We start from the raw sequence: 19,913 nt of genomic DNA on the forward strand, positions 1-19,913 counted from the left end.
GTTAGCAATGACATTTCAACTAAGGCCAACAGAAGAAAACACCTGTGGCCAAATGTAAACGCTTATCTCCATGTGAGTTTCGCCCCCACCCCCACAGCGTAGACATCAGCCACACTTAGGTCAATGGGTTCTATTATTCTCTGAGCGTATTTCTGTTTCATCCATTTTCTCTCAAATTCTTTTTCCAGTTATGTCTACCTGAGCAGAAGGAAATCACTTTTCTCTGAAGCAAGCAGCCTATGTTTGTATTTCAGTCTGTTCTCTTTGCAGCTGAGATGAAGTAACGCTGGTATTTAATTCGACCTTCTACCTCCAAATCAGAAGGGCAGGTAATTGACTGTGAGTCAGTCTTCAGAAGGTTAGGCGTTAGTGAAATCATATCCCTCTCAAATGCATGTCTTTCGTCTTCATTTACCCCATTGCCATTGCCTGTCAATCATTTTTCTGCAATAACCATGATTGTCTTGAGCACACAGAGATACAACACAGTGTATCCTAGGATATGGGTAAGTCTGTATACCCTGAATCCACTTTTTTGTTGTTGTTGTCGTTGCTCTGCTTAATGAACCATAAAACAATGTCATAGATACTTGCAATATGAAAAACAATTATTAGCCTCCTTTTCCCAACTGTCAAGACCTGAGGTTCAGTAACATGAGCAGAGGTTTGTGTGGTATGTATATTGGCTAAGTTATAGATCACATGGCTGACGATGTTTTTAAAGACATGCATAGTTCATCTTCTATGCATAGACTTAGCTGGTACAGCTGTGCTTAAGGTTTTCCAGATAAACTGGGATGCACAATTCCTCTGTGCACTAACTTTCTGCAGTGCCCTGCTGTTCAATATCGGTGAATAAGAATTGGACAGTTTCACCAATTACCAGCTTCACATGTCCCAAAGCACACAGTGGACACTGAAGTAAAGGTGCACCTTACAGTCTTAGGAAGAACTGTTTTATATGTGCGCACTCCTTCAGGATTCCTGACAGTTTCCCATTATTCTCTAAACAATCCATTTCTAAATATATATCTCCTTTCTTCTCCATGCACATAAAATAGTCCACCGAACTTTGCAATTTTAAAATTTGAACTCGAGCATCTTGCTCTGGCCACTTCTGGCCCACTTGACTAAGACCAAGAGTGAAAAGGTCACTGAGCTCACATACGCATTGTGAGTTGCCCATGTGCTGTGCTGCACAGGTTCTTCTCCGGAGAAGGCAGCCTTGCAGTCTCACAGCTGGGCTAGTCAGCATGAAAGACTGGTTAGGGTCTCCATTACAAAGTTGCTCTTGTTACTAGTGAGTAGGTCTCTGGCTCGTGCATTGTTCCCTGTCTAGAAAGAAGAGAAGTTTGCTTAGTAAGTGAAATGGTGAATAAAGACCTAAAGCCTATATAACAGTGCTTTCAGGGATGTTATGCCACTGCCACAAAGACTTCCTCTCTATTATCTGACTTTCATCACCTTTCGAAACTAAATTCGGCTTTATAGAAGACAAGTGATAGGCAAGTGTGGCAGCCCACCCTTACAATCCTAGGGAGCAGAGGCAAAAGGTTGGCCTGGGGTAATTGGGGAGCTCTAGGTCAGGTTTGACTGCATAATGAGACCCTGTCTCCAAAAATGAAAACTGGAGCAGAGGCAAGAGAAGAGAAATGGGGAGGGAAGGGGAGAGGAGAGAGCAGAGGAAGGGAGGGGAGAGGATGGGAGGGGAGGGGAAAGGATGGGAGGGGAGGGGAGAGGAGGGGAGAGAGCAGAGGAAGGGAGGGGAGAGGATGGGAGGGGAGGGGAAAGGATGAGAGGGGAGAGGAGAGAGCAGAGGAAGGGAGGGGAGAGGAGGGGAGGGGAAAGAATGGGAGGGGAGGGGAGAGGAGGGGAGAAGAGGGGAGAGGAGAGAGTACAGGAAGGGAGGGGAGAGGAGGGGAGGGGAAAGGATGAGAGAGGAGGAGAGAGGAGGGGAGAGGAGAGAACAGAGGAAGGGAGGGGAGAGGAGGGGAGGAGAGGGGAAAGAATGGGAGGGGAGGGGAGAGGAGGGGAGAGGAGAGAGCAGAGGAAGGGAGGGGAGAGGAGGGGAGGGGAGGGGAAAGAATGGGAGGGGAGGGGAGAGGAGGGGAGAGGAGAGAGCAGAGGAAGGGAGGGGAGAGGATGAGAGGGGAGGGGAGAGGAGAGGAGAGGAGAGGAGGAGAGAGATGAACACTACACTCATTGGTAAAATGTTCCAAGAAACATTTTTCTGCAATCTCAAAAGTGATTTCAAGAAAATCCATGTTTCAGAGCAAATAAGATTTGAAATACCCTCATGTACCACTGTCCCTCTTCTGGAGTCACACACGTCCCCCTCTCCTGGAGTCACAGTCCTTCTCTCTTCTGGAGCTTAACCATACAGATGAAGGCAATTAAGTTCTCAAGAGCTCTTCACTTAAAGAAATGTGTTTAATTTTATTTGTCCTAGCATCCTCCTAATTTGCCATTGTTGCAGGATTTGGAACACAGCTGGAAATATTTTTTGAAACAAGGTCAAGAAAGGACCATCACCAAGAGAACTCAAAATGAGGAGATGTTTCTGACACTCACATTTGATTCTGTTGCCACAGGGAGTAAATCACTCTCTGAGATGTTCCTTAGTGAGAAATAAACTAACCAAATACCTGATCATTTGTGTAACTTAGTAAAAACAAAAACTGCTTCACAGTGTAATTGTACATGTAAGAAATCATCTTTGTGGGTTAATAATATCAATAATTGTTGATGTAGATTCAAAAACAAGGAGGTACCAAACACTGGAAAATATTTACTGACATAGTATTGAACTGGGAGTGCTGATGCTTTCATGCCTCCTCTTTCTACAGCGAAGTTGCTGTTTGTGCCTGAATGTGGCTCTAGTGCCCAAGTCCAAACACGTGTCACGCAAAACAGATACCACTGGGATTTTTCTTTGAGACACACTTATATATACACAAATATACTTGGTCTTAAAAAAAACCAAACATTCGCTGCATTTAAAGATCTGTTTCTTCTGTGTATTTTTTTCAGTTAACTTTTAAAATACTCACGTTATAGTTTGCCAAAAAAAGGTAAGAGGATGTCCATATATCATTCCGTTTGTAAACTTAATTAAACTCCCTTAATGTTTGAGTCTATATTTGTAGCATATTCTTTGGAGCAAATATTCTAAAATATTTAAACACTTATCTATGAACACATCACACATAAAGACAAGAAAACTCCAAGTTTACACAATATTAATCATAAGTATCACTAGTTTTCAGCTGAAAATTCTGTTTCTATGTCAGTTTTTAAAATTTCAACTTTTAATTTGAATTTATTACTATTGCTTTATATAAAATACATATATAAAATATATATGCTTTCAAGGCTAGACCTAACGTGTATTAGTTCATTAACAAAAATTAACTCCATTATTTTCATTAGCATCAAAACTTAGAGATTCTTAATGCTGAGTTTTTAGTAATTTTATATTATAGTAATATTATTCTATATATATTTTAAAAAATAATAGTGTAACATAAAACAAGTGATTTCATTATGGCATTTTTCAATCATATGTGCCATCGTACTTGGTTCTCTTGTTTTCTGATTTGGATATTCTTGAACTACAGAAGAAACTGGACAGTTTTGTTTGTGACCTAAAGGAGTTTAGCCTTCATATATATTCCAGTAAACCCCTAGATGGCAACACACACACACACACATATGCACACACGTGCATGCACACGCGCACGCGCACACACGCACACACACTCACGTGTGCATGTCCTTTTGAGATTGACTTGAGCCCAGGGAGGCCATCTAGTACCGTGGGTTGAAGCAAAGGTCCAGGACTTTCACATCATGGGCCAAGCTAATGTGATGCAATGTCTGCCATGTCTCGGGGACTCTACCACTTATTAGCAACATAGGGTGGTCACCTGGTTCTCGGAGACCACTATTAAGTTTGTGTTACGTCCATATAAGAACTTATCTACCTGATCAGTGAACTTTCAAGAATTATGCAATCCAATTGCTAAACACAGCCATTATTAAGAATTAAACTGTAAAATATGGTAAAATATGAAATTAAAAGACAATAAATATGGAAAAAACACATTTCCTAGTGATCTTCCTGTATTTCACTATTAACTCTCTCTCTGACCTATTTTTGTCTTTTTTATCTCTGCTTAGGATTGCAATGGCAGGTTGGTGTACATTTCCGTGTTCAGTGACATCACTCTGAAGTCCTGATGTCAGAACCAACGAATGCACCCACTCAGGCTCTTCTCTGCCTCACAAAGACCTGGTGGTACCCACTGACCCGGCAGCAGCAGCTCTGCCACTACCGAGCAGGCTGGCTGGCTCTCTCCCTGACATCAACAACACTTGCCTGGACTTTGCATTTTCTTCAGCTCTTGAGATATTTAGACATCTTTCCTGGTCCAACGTTCTCAAAACTCGCATAATCCTGTCTTTCAGTGTTTCTGTTAGTGAGATCATACGCATGATACAAGTTGCTATCCCAGCGGCTGTCTCATGGCATGTCAGATGTTATGATCTCAACTCTAAAGGTCATTTTTGCCGCTACTTGACCCATTGTGTGTTTTGCTTTATTTATGTCCGTCTCCTGGTTTCTCAAAGCACTAATTTGTTACAGGCCTAGCTGGGGAAACTTGTTCTTATTTGCGTGGTTGGCTTAAAATAGCTAATCACCCGCCATTTCATGGCAGAGATAACTCAGTAAGTTTTCCATTTTCTCTTGTACCTCAACAATTCAAATCAATTTTGCTTTATACATAAAGGTGTTATCAGGCTTATCCCAGAGGCAAAATCCATATATCCTATTGAGCTGAATTCTGAACACTGATGAACCATGATATTGTAGCCCAACGCTTCGTAGGGAAGTTTTACTTTTTTAAATTTGAGTCCATGAACACAATTAAGTTGTGGCAATTTGAAGAAATGTATTCCATTATAAAAGTTAATAAGGCATAAAAAAAACATTAGAACGAAAAATGAATCCAAGTGTATAAAATTGGCATATCTTCCAAGCAGAGGAAAAACAAGTTGGACCCTGAAGATTTCTGTTTATAGAAGAGTTTATTACAAGCTTTTAAAATATATTCATTCTCCTCTTTATTGGGTTGTCATAGGGCCAATAATTGATTTCTACCTTATAGACATGCATTATTTAGTGTTAGTCACACGTGTTTCACTAGGTTACTATCTCTAAAATATAAAAAAAAAATCTGATATTATAAGACACACAGTCCTAAAGTAAAAATGAATCTAGTCTTAATGCTCCTACCCTATTTTTCTCCTCTCTAAACTTTACACAGCTTGCCATCCTGATGCCTAGTAGCAAGCTACTATAGCTCTCTTTTTGGTCTTTTATTGAAAATATTTTATACAATATATTCTGATTATTTTGTATAATACTTCCATGTAAGTACATATTTTATATTTTATATATAACATTCCCTCCATCTACTCCTACCAGCTCCCTGCCATCTCCCCTCCCATCTAAATCCACATCCTTTCTGTCTCTTCATGGAAACCAGACAAGCATCTAAGAAATAATAATAAAATAAAAAATATACATTAAAAAAAACAAATTGGAATATGGCCAAACAATCCAAGAAGAGCCAAAGAAAACACACAAGAAACACATTCAGATGCAGAGACATGCGCGCTCACACACTCGGGAACCCCATGAAAACCCAAAACTGGAAGCCATAATATGTATGCAAAGGCCCTCTAAGGTGTGTGTGTGGGGGGGTGGGAAACACAGCTTAAGTGATTTGCCTTAACATGATGAGACAATGAAACTACAAAGATGCTTGGCTTCTGTTGCCCATCTACTTCTGGGCATGAGGCCTTGCCTTAAGAGTGATTTATTTCCTCAACGAGACTCCCTTGGAGAAAGCCGTTTTTCATTTGCAGGCGGCTACCATGCTAGCTTCCGAGATAAAGATAAAAAGAGCTTGTGTTCACTTCTCCTTTCGGCGCTAGGACCCCATCTGATGCAAGCTTGTGCAGTCCCCGTGTGTGCTGCCTCAGTCCTGAACAACCGTGTCACTTTGGGATTTTTTCAGACAAGGAGAAAATGAAAATGGTACAAAAAGGAGATGAGGAGATGTAAGGCAGGGAGAGAGGCCGTGAACTGCCTGCTGAGCATCGCGTGCACCCCTCGTTCTTCCTTCCTTCATTTTGCAAACTGAGAGTCACCTTTGTAACTGCATTTCTCAGCTTCCTCTTCTTCTGACTTCCTCTCATGTGGTCAATTGGAAACTGGGGAGCAAGAGGGAAGAAACCTCCAGAATGTTGTATTGTCTTTATATCTCACCAAAATCCGTCACGGGTCCCTTCACAGCAATATTTACATTTATTTGTTCTGTGGTGTTTAAAAACCCTGGTAGGCAAAGGCTTTGTGGTTCTCGGGTGTTCTAAACCACAATTCCAAGTACTATTACTTTGTTCTAGATCTCGCTTCGCCACCCATCGGAGTGGTAAGGGCTTCCAGTTGCTGCTGCTCCCTGGGTTGCCTCCCTAATTCCTGGGAGGTGTTGGAGCTGTTCTGGCACACATAGGCAAAGGGTCGTCATTAGACTCTTTCTGTTTGAACATTTTTACAGCTGCCTTTTTGTTGTACTGACTGATCCGGGCCTGAGAACGACAGAAAGACAGGAGAGGCAAGAAAAAAGAGCGAACGATTCATTTTCCATTCTAGGGAATCGGGGTTCCTGCCAGTATGTGTATGGAAAACATCAGGGAACATAGAACACAGTGAGTATGAGTGTTTATTGAACACCTCTGGTGTGCAAGTTCTCTCAGCATTGAATATTGACAATTAAGGAGGCACCGTCCAGGGATAGATTTTTACTAAAAATCATGCTGTTTTCAAAAGGTCAGAACTGACTTTTAAGCTTTTCTACACTCAGGAATAATTCAGAAAGGGCTGAGGGGCCTAAAATATATACATCATGAATGCCAGGTGACCACAAGAGACTGTCATGGCCATGCCAAGCTTAGGTGGACCACCCACAAAGCTAACTAGTTCTGTTTCTTAAGGATTTTTTTTTAATCAGTTATGCCCTTCTAGGAGTTACTACAGCTAATGAAGAAACATGCTTTGGATCAAATGTGCCCACCAAAGGCACGTGTTATATTTTGGTTATTCTGAAGGATTTAGGGTCTCTAAGTTTGTGATGGTTATTTAATAACATTTTGTTCTTTTGCCGCCGTAGCAATGACTTAGCACGGTTGCATTTAAAGAAGATTCCCTCTGCATTTCAAAATACAGAAGTTGTTGGGTGGCTGGACAATAAGAATCAGTCCTCGTATCTTTCCATTCCCCAGGGTGTTGTCCTATGCCTTGTCACTCTCAAGAGAGACATGTCTATCCAACTGCCTTTTGGACCTACATCTGTATCTCTGTGTGAGTCTGATTTACTCTCTTGAACTCACTGTACATCTCTCAGCATCAGGCTGTCCCTCACAGGAGCCTTTCCATTTCTGCCAATGTGCACACAATAAGCTGCCTTTCCCCACTGGACCAAGGGAGACACTAAGCCCTCACTTGCTTCCTGATGCTAAGTCACCAGTCTGTTTTCACCTGGATCACACTGCTCATTCTTCACTGTTTGGGCGCCCTCTCTCTCTCTCTCTCTCTCTCTCTCTCTCTCTCTCTCTTCTCTCTCTCTCTCTCTGTCTCTCTCTCTCTCTGTTCCTCTCTCTCTCTCTCGTTCTCCTCGCTCTCCTCTCTCTCGTCTCTCCCTCTCTCTCTCCCTCTCTCTCTCTCTCTCCCTCTCTCTCTGTCTCTCTCTGTCTCTCTCTCTCTCTCTGTCTCTGTCTCTCTCTCTCTCTCTTTCTCTCTCTCTCTCTCTTATTCTTCACCTATTCCATCTACACTGCTAGGGTAAATTTTGTAGATTGAGTATACGTTACTTTCTTTCTTAACATGTCAGCAAGCCTGGCCTGGTGACAAATGCTTAATAACTCCAGTATTCATGAGGCTGAGGCAGGGGAATTATTATCAAGTTCCAGGCCAGGAGAGGTTTCATAAAGAATTCCAAACCAGCATGTTAAAAAACAAACAAACAAACCAGAAAGCAAACCAAGAAAATCTCACATTGGTCTAGACACAGCCTTCTCAGTGTGCCAGGATGGTGTGGGCTACATTAGAGGTCTCTTTTAGCTTCTCATAGTTCACATGCGCACTTCTTCTGTGAACTCTCTCAGCCTTGGGCTTCTTATAGGTTATATTTCACTTTTTACAAGCTATTTGGCACCTCAGACTTCCATTTAGTGTTCAAACATTTTATAAACTCTGCATGAAAGTGTTTCTTCTCTGAAAGAATCTGTTTCTGAGTCTACCCCGTACTCAGGCATCTTTCCTGTAATGCCTGTTCTTAACTGTCATAACACCCAGTGCATCATAGCATCACAGCACTTATCACTGTCTCTACCACTCTGAGACTTCCTGCAGGGCAACAAGAGACCTAGGCTCACTGCACTCAAGGCCAGGTCCTGCACCTTGGCACACAGCAGATGCTCAGTTAACACAAGAATGGATAAGCCTGTTCTAAAAGCTGAGAGTAACATGCAGTGTTCCACTGTCAAACTCAAAAGGAAAGAACGTTTTTATTTTACTATTTTAACCCCCCTGCTTGTTCTCTGCTCATAAAATTAGATTCAACTTGTACACGCCTGTTATTTTAGTCTTCCTCGGCCATCACTCTAAGTCATTAACAATTTTGATGCATAGAGAACTCAAAGCAGTAAAAGGTGGTTGACAACTCGATACCCAGAGCAAGTTTGCAAATTTGACTTTTACTAATAGTGTATGAGGTGCAGAATCTAACCGTTTTACATAACTAGCATCTACAGCTACACTCCCCTACCCAGAATGACAAGGTGAACATCTCTGAAACAGAATGCTTCCCTATCCCAGGATAGGATTTTCCTTGTAGTATGATTACAGTTGAACAACAGCAAAATGTACCAGCATCATATGCAGGTCACTGTATGTTGAGGGTGACGGGATAAATAGAGTGATTCTACACCTTTCACCGAAAGAAAAGTCTTGTCAGATTTGCCTCATCAATAATTTACTAATTTCAAAGATGGGCCCAAATCAAAGTTTGGTTCACATATCTCTACTCGACCTCCACGCAGCAGAAGGAAAATAGTGAGTTATTGACAAAGCATTTCCTACTGCTGGGTTATAAAGTGGCACTGCCAGAGGCACTGGAAGTGTTTTAGGCAGGTTAAAGCTGAGTAATGCATTTAAGTGATGCATGCTTTGTAACACATAGTTTTGCCCATATTAAGGTTAACCTCCTGTACCTACTCACTTAGTAATGACTGGTCTGTTTGCACAGGATCGCTCTGTTTTCTGCTTCTAAGTTAAATGACTTTTGAAGAACTACTCAAGAAACAAAGTGGTTTGGCATTTAGCAGGAGTCCAGGGTTTGGGGGCTGGGGTATAAAAAGTGATAGCCCTCTTATACTCAAGTTAGATCCACTCAAGAAGTCCATGATTACAGCTATGATATTACAGACTGATTTCTTAGAAAGTGCCCCTAGGAGAAGTAAAGAGCTTTTTAGTTTGCCTGTGCATTTGCTGTCATGCTGGAGTGTCAGGAGCTCGCGCTCAAAGGCTGTGACACTGTGGTGCTGTCAGAGTAAAGACAGGAGACCATTGTTTTATTTCATACTCTTTATTGCCAAGAGTTCAAAATGGACAACATAAAAAAAAGAACTTCTTGATAATAAATATGCTCTTGGGGCTGTAATAAATAAAAAGTTTATTAACAAGGAATGCACTTTTCCAGCCACAAGTGTATTCAAAAATAACAAAAAACAAAACAAAACAAACAAAACCAAAAATTATATATGGCCATAGTTCACAGTTAAGCAGCCAAAAGCTGCTCTGATTGTAGCCTTTCAACAACAAGGGAGCACCCTCCCTTCTCCGTCCCCTGCAGGGAGTATATTCACAGTTCCAAGTCCTCCAGCTGAAAACACTCTCAACAGAGAGAACTTAAGAGTCAATGCATCTTTCTGCAAAATGGTCCGATAAACCTTTGAACGACAGGTATCTCAAGGAAAACTGCACTCTGCCCTGCACTTGGATTGTCCAAAGTCAACTGTACACCTTGAGCTGGGCTGGTTCCAGCAGTCCAGCAGGCCACAGAGGGATTGTATTCGTACCACCGCCTGTCCGTCTTCTCCAGCGTGCTCTGTCTTCCTCCACCGGCTTCTCTGTTGAGCTCACAGTGGAAAAGGAGTCCTGTAGGGTCCACCCACAAGGCTTCTCAGTTACACCTCTGTAAGAGCATGTTCAGGGCGTACTCCATTCGGTTCTTTAATTCTAATGAACAGCCGGACATCAACAGAGTCGTCAGTCTGAACGTGGTAGATATCCTGTCTTCATTGATGTACGTGAGGAGGTATTCTTCATTTTGGTTGCAGATGATGATTTTTGTATGGTCATGGTAGAAATTGACCTTTGAAAATAAGCACAGACGTTAGAACTCACTGAATACTCAGGAAGTAATAAAGGCTCTGACAAAAATCAAAGCAGCTAGGTAGAAGCCTGAAGTGCTTGGGACCTGAACATGTCCTCCCATAAAAGGCTCAGGTACCTGAAATGTGCCGTCATTGAAGAGCATCATCAAGGCTTTGTCGGATTTCAACCACTGAAGGAGGTAGAGCCGAGGTCTTCGAATATCAGTTACACTAGGGAGGTCGCCACCCTGGAAGAAATCAGGAGAGAGGGTTACTGCCTAGGAAACTGGACAGTGTGCACAATCCCTGAAGCCTCTCAGACTCAAGGCTCAGAACATCCTCCGGGTGCCTGACTCTGCCACACGGGGACTAACTCACTGAGTGTGAGATCGGACATGGGAAGCTGAACTACACAAACTGCAAAGTGACGCTGAGTCTCCCTGGGGCCCAGAGTGCTTCAACTCTCTGTGCTCTGAAGCCGTGGTACTTACATCCATGAGGTTCTCTTCCATGTAATGAGAAAAGTACTTCAGCACAGTCACTTGACTGATAAACTGCTCGGGGGCATCTGTTGCTGAGAAAACAGAGCACTGGCCAAGTTCCGCATAATAGTGAACAGTTCTAAAAATCAGGAAGGAGAGAAGAGAAAGGTTAGAAGCAGCTCGTCGCCGGTTCCAGATTCCGTTGGTGCAACAGCAGAGAACTGGCAGGCGGCAGCAGTCAGGCACACTTACTTCTTGTCTGGGAGGAGGCTCATGTGAGCGCCATTGTTGAAAAGGACTCCAACAGTGTGGTCTGAGAGCTGGTACCCAAAGCCGTACTTGTTGGAGTAATCGACCCATTTGGTGACCCACTGAAAGGACGTGCTCAGCTGCTCTTTGGGAATACAGTCAGCTTCCGGCATGTTTTCTAGACATCCTCTGAGGACTCTTGCCACTGTGTCTGCAACACTTCCCATGGTACTATCTTCCAGGCCTGCAAAGTCACAGAAATGGAAATGACAACATTGTTTACAATTAAACCCCAGGATCTGGAAATGTTGTTTCCCTCCACTAATTTGAAAGACAGAGAAATCAAGGTTACTCAATGTCTTTCCCAAGATTCTATAATTTTGTTTCTATGTTAAATTGGATTACAAAATTGACTCTGGTCACTTAGTATACAGCACTAGCCTTGTAGTTTGTCTAAAAGATGGTTTCAAGCACTTACACTCACTGCTACTGCTGCAGCTGCCAAGCGTCCCTCTGACTATCATCCGAATCGCATCCCCAATCTGCTGTTTGTTTTCCACTGCGGAGGTTCCAGATCTGGCGACTGTAGTGGCAGGCGGCTGGAGCTCCTTGAGAGGGCGAGGAGAGCCGTGCAATGAGTCAAAGAGCTAAGTCTATTTATACTTGAAATGTCAGATTAAAATGAGATTATGATAATCACTGAAAAAAGCTTATCAAAAAGCCATGGCCATAAGCCAGAGACAGCTACTGAGGCTTCTGACTTGGAAGCATTGCTTCGGCCCCAATAAGCATCAAGATGCTGATTACTCAAGAATGAGAATGAGCTAAAATATTCCTCCCCAACGTACCTCATCTGTTCTGTGTTTGCTAGGTTGCTGGGTTATCGACGTCTTCTTCAAATCATGCCTAAGCTTGTAAATGTCTTCATCTTCTTTAGACACTTTGTCTGTAAATGAAGGAAAAGAATTGTGTGTGTTAATCCATCCCAACAAAGGGTCGGAAGGCAGCTAGTCCCACATCTTCTGGGCACCCAAAGCCAAAGCTTTCCGTCCTTGCCATCAGCTGCAACCACGCAGGCAGGCAGCATGCTTCGGTGTTTAGGAAACAGAAGCTATCAATCAGCTCTAGTTGTATAGTCTGCTATTAGTGTCAAAGGTCAACAGTATACAAATATAATGGCAAAATCATGCTAAATATAGTCTCAGGTCACTCATCACATTTAAGGGGAATCTCGGATACAGAAAGGGGAGTGGGGTCTGAAAACTTACTGTGTGTGTCGTTATATCTTGCTTTGTCTTTTTTGCCACCAAAAAGAGCAGCAGCGGCTTTCTTAAAGAAGTTCTTGGCTGGGCTTGATAAGTGGAAGTCTGGAACTGTGTGGCAACAGCTGGAGGAGAGTCGGTCTGGAGTGAAGCCCTGTGGAACCGGAAGAGACCTTCAGAAACCGATCCAGCCATCGGGGCAGTGACATGCAATTCTAGAGAGAGGTCAAAGGGTGCACTGACCTGCAGAAAGAAGTCGTGCCGAATGATGTCATCCAAACTGGGGCGGTCCTCTGGGTTTTTGGACAGCATGCTAGCTATCAAGTGCTTAGCCGGGGCCAGTAATGAAGATGGCATCGTATACCTCGCTTCCCTTATGCACCGGTACGTCTCTTTCAGATTTGTAGTTTCGAACGGGGGCCTTCCTAGCAGCATCGTGTACCTGCGCACACAGAAACACGCCTTCAGAAATGGTCAAAAAGGAACTTGCTGAGCATGACAACTGAGTCACGTTCGCCTTTCAGACATTCTGGTGCGTTTACTTACATGACGCAACCTAAGGCCCAGATGTCCGATTCACAGCCGTGTCCTTGTTTGTTGAGGACTTCAGGGGAGAGATAATTTGGGGTACCACATATTGTTCTAAAGAGACAGAATATAGGAAGATCGCATTAGGAACTATTTATTAATGCATTAACTGAACTTATTTCTCTGGGGGAATGACTCAATGGGAAACAAAACCTTGAAATTCTGGGCTAAATTTCTATTTGAGCATTTTTCAGTGCTTCTATTTGACTGTCTTTTGGTAATTTTTTTAAATGTGTGTACAATTTTCTCTGCTCATATGACCAAGTGTTTTTAACCAACTGAGAGCAGATGGGTTTATATATTTCAGGCAGATTTAAATATTTTTTTATTCATTGCCTTAATAATCCATTTAGAGGTGTAAGTTACTCTGTATCATAGTGGACATTGGTTTCCTTTCAGCAACACTGCTGTGGTTTACAGATTTTAGTGTGAAATAACTTACTGTGGACTAATATAACAATAAAAGTGTATTTGGTGTCCACACAAGAGGCAGGTAGGACATGACACTCACCTCCTTCTGTGCTCCAAGGGTTCCAGTCTGGCTGCCAAACCGAAGTCTCCAACCTTCAGTTCCATGGCTTCATTGATGAAAAAGTTTCCTAGAAGATAAACACAAAACGTAATGTGGACTCCCTTGGAAAGATGTTCCTCCACTGAAGTCTCCCATTCAAAAGGCTAGATCCCAGTTCAGAACAGTGGGAGGTAGAAAGAGCAAAGAGATGGGAACCTCACCCCCCCCCCCCCCCCACCCCCCTAGCCCTCCACCCCCCAACCCCCCAGCCCTCCACCCCTCCACCCCCCACCCCTGCCTCTCTCCTGCCCCTCCCCCAGCTCCTGCAGCGGGAGGCTTACCTAGCTTGAGATCTCTGTGCAAGATTTCTTGTTCATGAAGGTACTTGAGTCCCGACACAATCTGCCTGAGGTAGTACCGGACTTCTGGCTCTGTCAACACCTTCCTTGCTTTCAAGATATGAGCCATGGACTGGAAAGAGGAGGAGGAAAAGGAAAATTTTGTTAAACAAAGTTACCCAAATCAGGCTTCCCTTCGCTGGACTAGTGATGCAGGTTAACAGTTTACTGTCACAGCCAAAACCCCAGGTAAAATGGGTAAGCCAAACAGCGCAGTAGCTTTCTTTGCATGAGCGCACTGACCCAGGGCCAGCACTCACCCTCCTGCTGCAGTATTCCAGGAGGATGTAAATGTTTTCTTTGTCTTCAAAGTAGTGGTAAAACTGTACCACGTGCTTATGGTGCAGGATTCTGTGCAGTTCTATTTCTTTGTCGATCTACGGGGAGAAGGCAAGATAAGGGTTTATTAGCCTCTCGTCATCTCTGGAAAGGTAGTGCTTACACACACAGAAGACATTTTTCTAATAGGGTAGGGCCATCCCGGCACACAAAGAAAATACTTTACTCAACAGTCATACACACCTTTTCCCTTTGATGAGGTTTAGCTACTCTGCTGTGAGGAATGATTTTTGCAGCGTAGACTTTGTTGTTTGTGAGATCTGTCATTTCGTAACACTTTGCAAAGCCACCCTGAGAGGAAACAAAGCCGGCATGGGATTGAGCGTGACAAGAAAATGGAGGGCCAATGTTTAAAATACATGAATACATACATGGAAAGAAAAAGCAAAAATCTGGAGAACAGAGAGAGGGTGGGCAGAGGGATGCAATCTGCTTTGCAAAATGGTCCTTCAGGAAGGGAGGTAAACGCATTCCTGGAAACCAGTCCAGTTTTCTCACCTCCCTTTTACAAATGAAGAGATGTCAATGGAAGGGGGACACAGTGGGAATTAGCCTCGGAAGAAATTTGACAGGCGAGTTTCCCCAAGGGATCAAGTGGTGAGAGCTGAAACTAAGGCAGAATGCTTTTAGTCCTCCTTTACAGACTCTACAGACTCGGGAGGAAAACCTAGGCTGAGGATACAAAGCCAATCCCCTGTGGCTGTCAGCGCGCAGAAGCCCAGGAGGGCAGATTAGGGACCCATGTCGCGCGGGAGACCAGACAGCTGAAGGAGCCAGAAGTGTGGGCGCTAGGTCTCCAGGTGGCTTGCTTTGCCCGGGCAGCTCGCCCTCCCGCCCCGCAGTCGGACGCCCGCCCCGCCGTTCCTCACCTTGCCCAGCACTTTGCCCCGGCAGTAGCGCTTCCCCGTCGTGGGGTCGACGATAATCCGCGAGATCTCGGGTCCCGAGTGAGAGTGGTGGTGATGGTGGTGCGTGGCCGCCGCGGTCACCTGGGCCTGGGGCTGCCCGTCTTCAGAGGGCTGCTGCGGTCGCTTCTTCTTAGAGTCGCTGCCGCAAGCTTTGCCCAGCGCCTGTTCGCACATCTTGCTGCCGCCGGCCGGCTGGTAGGTAATAGTCCGTAGGAGTTCCATCGTGGCCTCGCCACCCAACGACACTGCCTGCTGCCACCTCCGAGGCGCGGACACGCGTCCGGGCTAGCCCTAGCCTTCGAGTCCCAGTCCCTCCACTGACCTGCTAGTCCGACGCCCCGCTCACCCCGCTCTGCCAGTGCGAGCGAGAGCGAGCCACGAAGCTTTAAACACTCTCCCGGTGGGTTGGGCGGAGTCTCGTGACGTCACAGCGAACGCTCCACCCTCCAGCCCTGAAGAGCGCGCGGTGAAAAGGTGTCGGGTGGCCTCGTGGGTTCCACGGGCTTCGACCTGGCCTGGAGGTGGCTGTGCGCGAAGCACCCCCCGCCCCCACCCCCACCCCCACCCCCACCCCCAGCCCCTGGTTCTTCGCAAGTCCTGACCTTGGACAAGGGAAACAGAAACCCAGCGGCGGACGCCCTGTCGTGTTCCTGGCTCCGGCGGGGATACGAAAAGGCCACCCGGGGATGGCAGGGTTGGGTGACCGCCGCGCGACCGGACTTCGGTGTCATCCAGGGAGCTACGCAGAATGGCACCCGGCGAGCCGGAGCGCTTGGGGGCTAACGCCGCCACCGCGGGGTTCCTTCGCTCCAGTCCATGGCTCGGTGGACCGGGCAGCTGAGTAGCTGGGTCCGCGGACCCGGGCCCAGGGCTGAGTCAGAGCCGCTGCGGAACGAAGCACAATCCCGGTCGCAGATCTGGGAGACCTATGGTAGTGTGATAGCATCTGAGCCCCCTGCCTCGTCTTGCCACTGCCCAATAAGTGACCCCCTTTGTCAGAGGTCAGACCCTTAACCTTGGAGAGAGGGCTCGATGCCCAGAGAAGGTTTGGTACGCAACAAGTCCTTCCATCGGAAGGCAAGAGCGCCACCCTATGGAATTGTTCAGGAAAGCGATTAACGGTCTGAGGGGGCCTTGGTTAGCAATAATATTGGGCTTTGACAGTAGCGCTCAAAATGTGCCTCGTTGCTCATTATGATATCGCTGACTTCTTGTTCCAAGTGGGTGATTCAAAGTGCGTGGATCAAATGGCTCACTAAGCGATGTCATCACCCTCGTACGCATTGAGTCAATTCAAGGTTCCCCTGTGGGGTGCAGAGCTTAAGTGTGCCTGTCAACAAACTCGCGTTTTACTGTTCAGTTCTAACAACAACGAAGCTTAACCTTTTTTTTTTTTCTTGTTCCAATGGCAATGGTGCCCGTGCTTATAGAGTACTGTTCGACAGTTTGAAGTACTAAATTAAATCTGCTAGCTGTTTGAAAATGCCTATATCTTAAAATAGTGCTGTATTTGGGGAGGGAAATAATTTTCCTTCTACCTTCCTAAATTATAGCCGAGGTTCCTCAAGCAGGGCAAATTAACCGCTGAAACACCAGTTTTATTCGCTTCCATATCTATGGAAGATGCACAGAGAAATGAGCACCCTCCAAGATTTGAGGTTTGAATGCTGCCTTAAGCCAAACAAGAAAAAGACAATCAGAAATGAAGGCGGTCAGAATAAGGGAGTAAATAGGGGTGAGGTTTGTTGATTTTTTTTTTTTCACTGAAAAGATTGTTACTTAGAGTCATTCTTTTTGTCTGGTGCAGGAAACGTTCTTAGGAATTGAGATTTCTTTTGTTTGTTGGTTGGTTTGTTTTTTCAAGGCAGTGGTTTCCTATGCTTTTAATAAATATTTTTTTTTCCTTACAAAAGAGCACTGCCGTTTTCAGCGCTTCTTAATTCAGCTCAATATCATCCTGACTCTGGGGTATATTTAGGGTGACATATTCTAGTTTCCTGTGGACATATTTTGAAGTAACGTAATATAGTCTACACTTTCCCCATTTTACAGGTGAAGAAACTGGGTCCTAGACAATCTAAGTAGCTATTATGAATACGTTTTTCACCGAACCACCAAATTGTGTTAAGTCAACTACATGCCCAATGCTTTTGACTCAGCTAACACAACATGTAAGTAGTTTGGCATAGGAGCCATGGACACTTAGAATTCCAGATTAGCAAGTGTAAGTTGGGCTTTCCTCGAAACCACTCTCAACCTTTGGTAAGTCTAGTATCAACAGCTGCAAAGGCATTCGCCTCACCCCCTGCACCCCCAACAGTGCACAAAGGAAGCTTCTGTGGCATTGCCGAGCACAGCAGACAAGTCGCTCCTTAGGTCCCCTGTCAGGGCTTTAGCGCACTGCAAGCCCAGGCATGTTTTCCACAAGGGGCAGTAGACTTTAACCTAAGATTATCCCAGGTTCAAATAAGAGGGGGGTGGGGCTGAAAGTGGAGGTGCAGAATTACACAACGCCCTGATTTATTCATAAACTTAGGTGTGACCTTTGCTCCTGAGCCCGTGCAAAGCAATTGAGTGAGTCTGCTGGTGAGCGAAGACCACCCAACTTTCCTAGAGAGAGATTTGCACTAATTGTGTGTGTGTGTGTGTGTGTGTGTGACTTGTGATTAAAAGACTGAACAGACATTTTAAGACATTTTTAAATTTCAATTTTGTGTCATGCACTATTACATATTTTCCCTGAGTGTACTTTAGTATTTGGTAGACTGTTGAATATGCCATGTAAAATTCAGTTCTATCTTCCCAAAATACACAGGCATTTAATAAGATACCAGTGCTGAGTCCTTGCCACCTGGGAGAGAATGATTTTCTTTGTGGTAGTGCCACCGTGTGGACAGAATCGAAACCGTAGTCCATATAACAACAAAACTACTTTCCCCTGCTAATAAATCTCTAAATGCACAAGATGTCTGTGTAGATCTACGGTTCCGATGCAAATTGTAATGCCAAAATCCCAGAGAGGCTTTCCGGGATGAAGGTAAAACCTAACCTATCAACTTAAAAAAGTTCAAAAACAGCAACGTCACCTATAAGCAAGAAGGAAGCGAAAACAGCTTTTCTCTTGCAGATGCTGGGCCTTACAATGAGTTTGTAGGAAGAGAGATGCTGAATTAGTTCAAGCAATGGGAATAGACGTACCAAAGGAATAATGAGACGAGTGGTGGATCCCATTTAGAGCTAAGTACATGGAGATTAGAATCATCCCCACATGGAGGAGGAGGAACAGGAAGAGGAGGAAGAGGAGGAGGAGGAAGATGAAGAAGGAGAAGGAGAAAGAAGAAGAAGAACAACAACAACACAACAACAACAACAACAACTGTGGTTCATCCTGCCATGAGATTTCCAGGTGAGGGAACCCCGATTAGAAGTGGTGGGAGAAGGGATCTCAGCAGAACCAGCTATTCCTTATAGAATCCAAAACAGAAAATAATGATGATAATGAAGCAGGGAAGGAATTTATTCTTTGAGGCCTTCCTGGAGAGGACTAGGGAAGCAAATGTCCTCGGTCCTGTTTTTGAGGCTCTAACAGGAGCTTGGAGAGAAACAGGAGCAGGAAGTAGAAGTGTGCATCATAGGACAGTTTGGCCGGAGAGCTGGTTGCTCAGTAGCTCGGGCTCCGGCGGCCTCCCTGGTGAAAAGAAGATGCGGCCGCCTAGGTGGCTTCATTGCCTTGCCCCCCAGAGGATTGTCCATTGGTGTTGCTCCTAGAATTCTGAGTGGCTGCAAGAGCAGATGACTCAGAGGAAAGGCCAAGCACCACAGGGCCGCCTTTAGGTTTAGGAGGACCAATGGCTGGTGACATCCAAGTGACATTTTGGCTGTCTGGAACAGGACATTGAAGCTGGCAGTTGAAAAATCTAAGTTTCAGATGTTTCTTAAATGAATTAGAGTCAGCTTTCGTAGTTGAATAAGAATGTAACTCAAAGGTTTAAGGCAGCAAAGGAGAAGGCTGAAACACCCCACAAGCTTCTTGTCCTATTCCCAGTTCCCTCCCTATCTGAAACCCACCGGAAGTCAGCGTTTCACACAAAACAGAGGTTTTAAGTTCCTAGGATGACACATCAGAGTACTAGAGCAGTCAACATACCACAGCCTGGCTATTTTAACTATTTTTGTTCCATTTCTGGATACTACAAATCCAAGGTCAATGTTGCTGGTGGCCAGTCTCTTCTGACCCCTCTTACACATTTGCAGATGGCCACTTCTGCCCGTGTTCCCATCTGGTGGCTCTCCGATGCACACGTGTCCATTATCCTAAATCCGACTTCATTTCACAAGGACAGAGACTGCATTATGACCAGCTCACCCACTGTGTCACTCATTTAAACTTAATTATGTCTGAAGTCTCTACCGCCAAACAACTAACAGAAACCATGCTTTTTAAAACAGCAATAGTAGGGGCTCTGGGCAAGAGCTTTTTGAGCACAAGGTACAGGAAAGTTTAAATGGCACACAAAGAGCAGGGGAAATATTGTCAAATACAACGGAGTTAACTTCAATGTGTCCAAAGAAAGCTTAACATGGCAAAAAGATAAACTGTATAGTGATAGGGAAAAAAAACTTGACATGTTAAAAATTGAAAATATATTTGAGCACTCAAAATTCGGCAGCCAGAC

At 44.6% G+C, this 19,913-nt stretch overlaps 1 protein-coding gene across 1 annotated transcript; it reads right to left on the reverse strand.

The window, feature by feature from the left end:
- Positions 1 to 10,086: 10,086 nt before the first annotated feature.
- Plk2 (polo like kinase 2) lies at positions 10,087 to 15,579 on the reverse strand. The gene is made up of 14 exons (XM_051172367.1): positions 15,199 to 15,579; positions 14,513 to 14,620; positions 14,251 to 14,367; positions 13,934 to 14,063; positions 13,593 to 13,680; positions 13,040 to 13,135; positions 12,737 to 12,935; positions 12,500 to 12,647; positions 12,080 to 12,177; positions 11,710 to 11,839; positions 11,235 to 11,475; positions 10,992 to 11,121; positions 10,638 to 10,748; positions 10,087 to 10,499 (listed from the first exon to the last, which is right to left on the reverse strand). The coding sequence occupies exons 1-14, from the start codon at positions 15,457 to 15,459 to the stop codon at positions 10,308 to 10,310; spliced, it is 2,049 nt and encodes a 682-aa protein (XP_051028324.1). The 5' UTR covers positions 15,460 to 15,579; the 3' UTR covers positions 10,087 to 10,307.
- Between the last annotated feature and the right edge of the window lie 4,334 nt (positions 15,580 to 19,913).

This window comes from Acomys russatus, chromosome 30 (assembly GCF_903995435.1).
Source record: "Acomys russatus chromosome 30, mAcoRus1.1, whole genome shotgun sequence".
In the NCBI taxonomy this organism is placed as follows: Eukaryota; Metazoa; Chordata; class Mammalia; order Rodentia; family Muridae; genus Acomys; species Acomys russatus.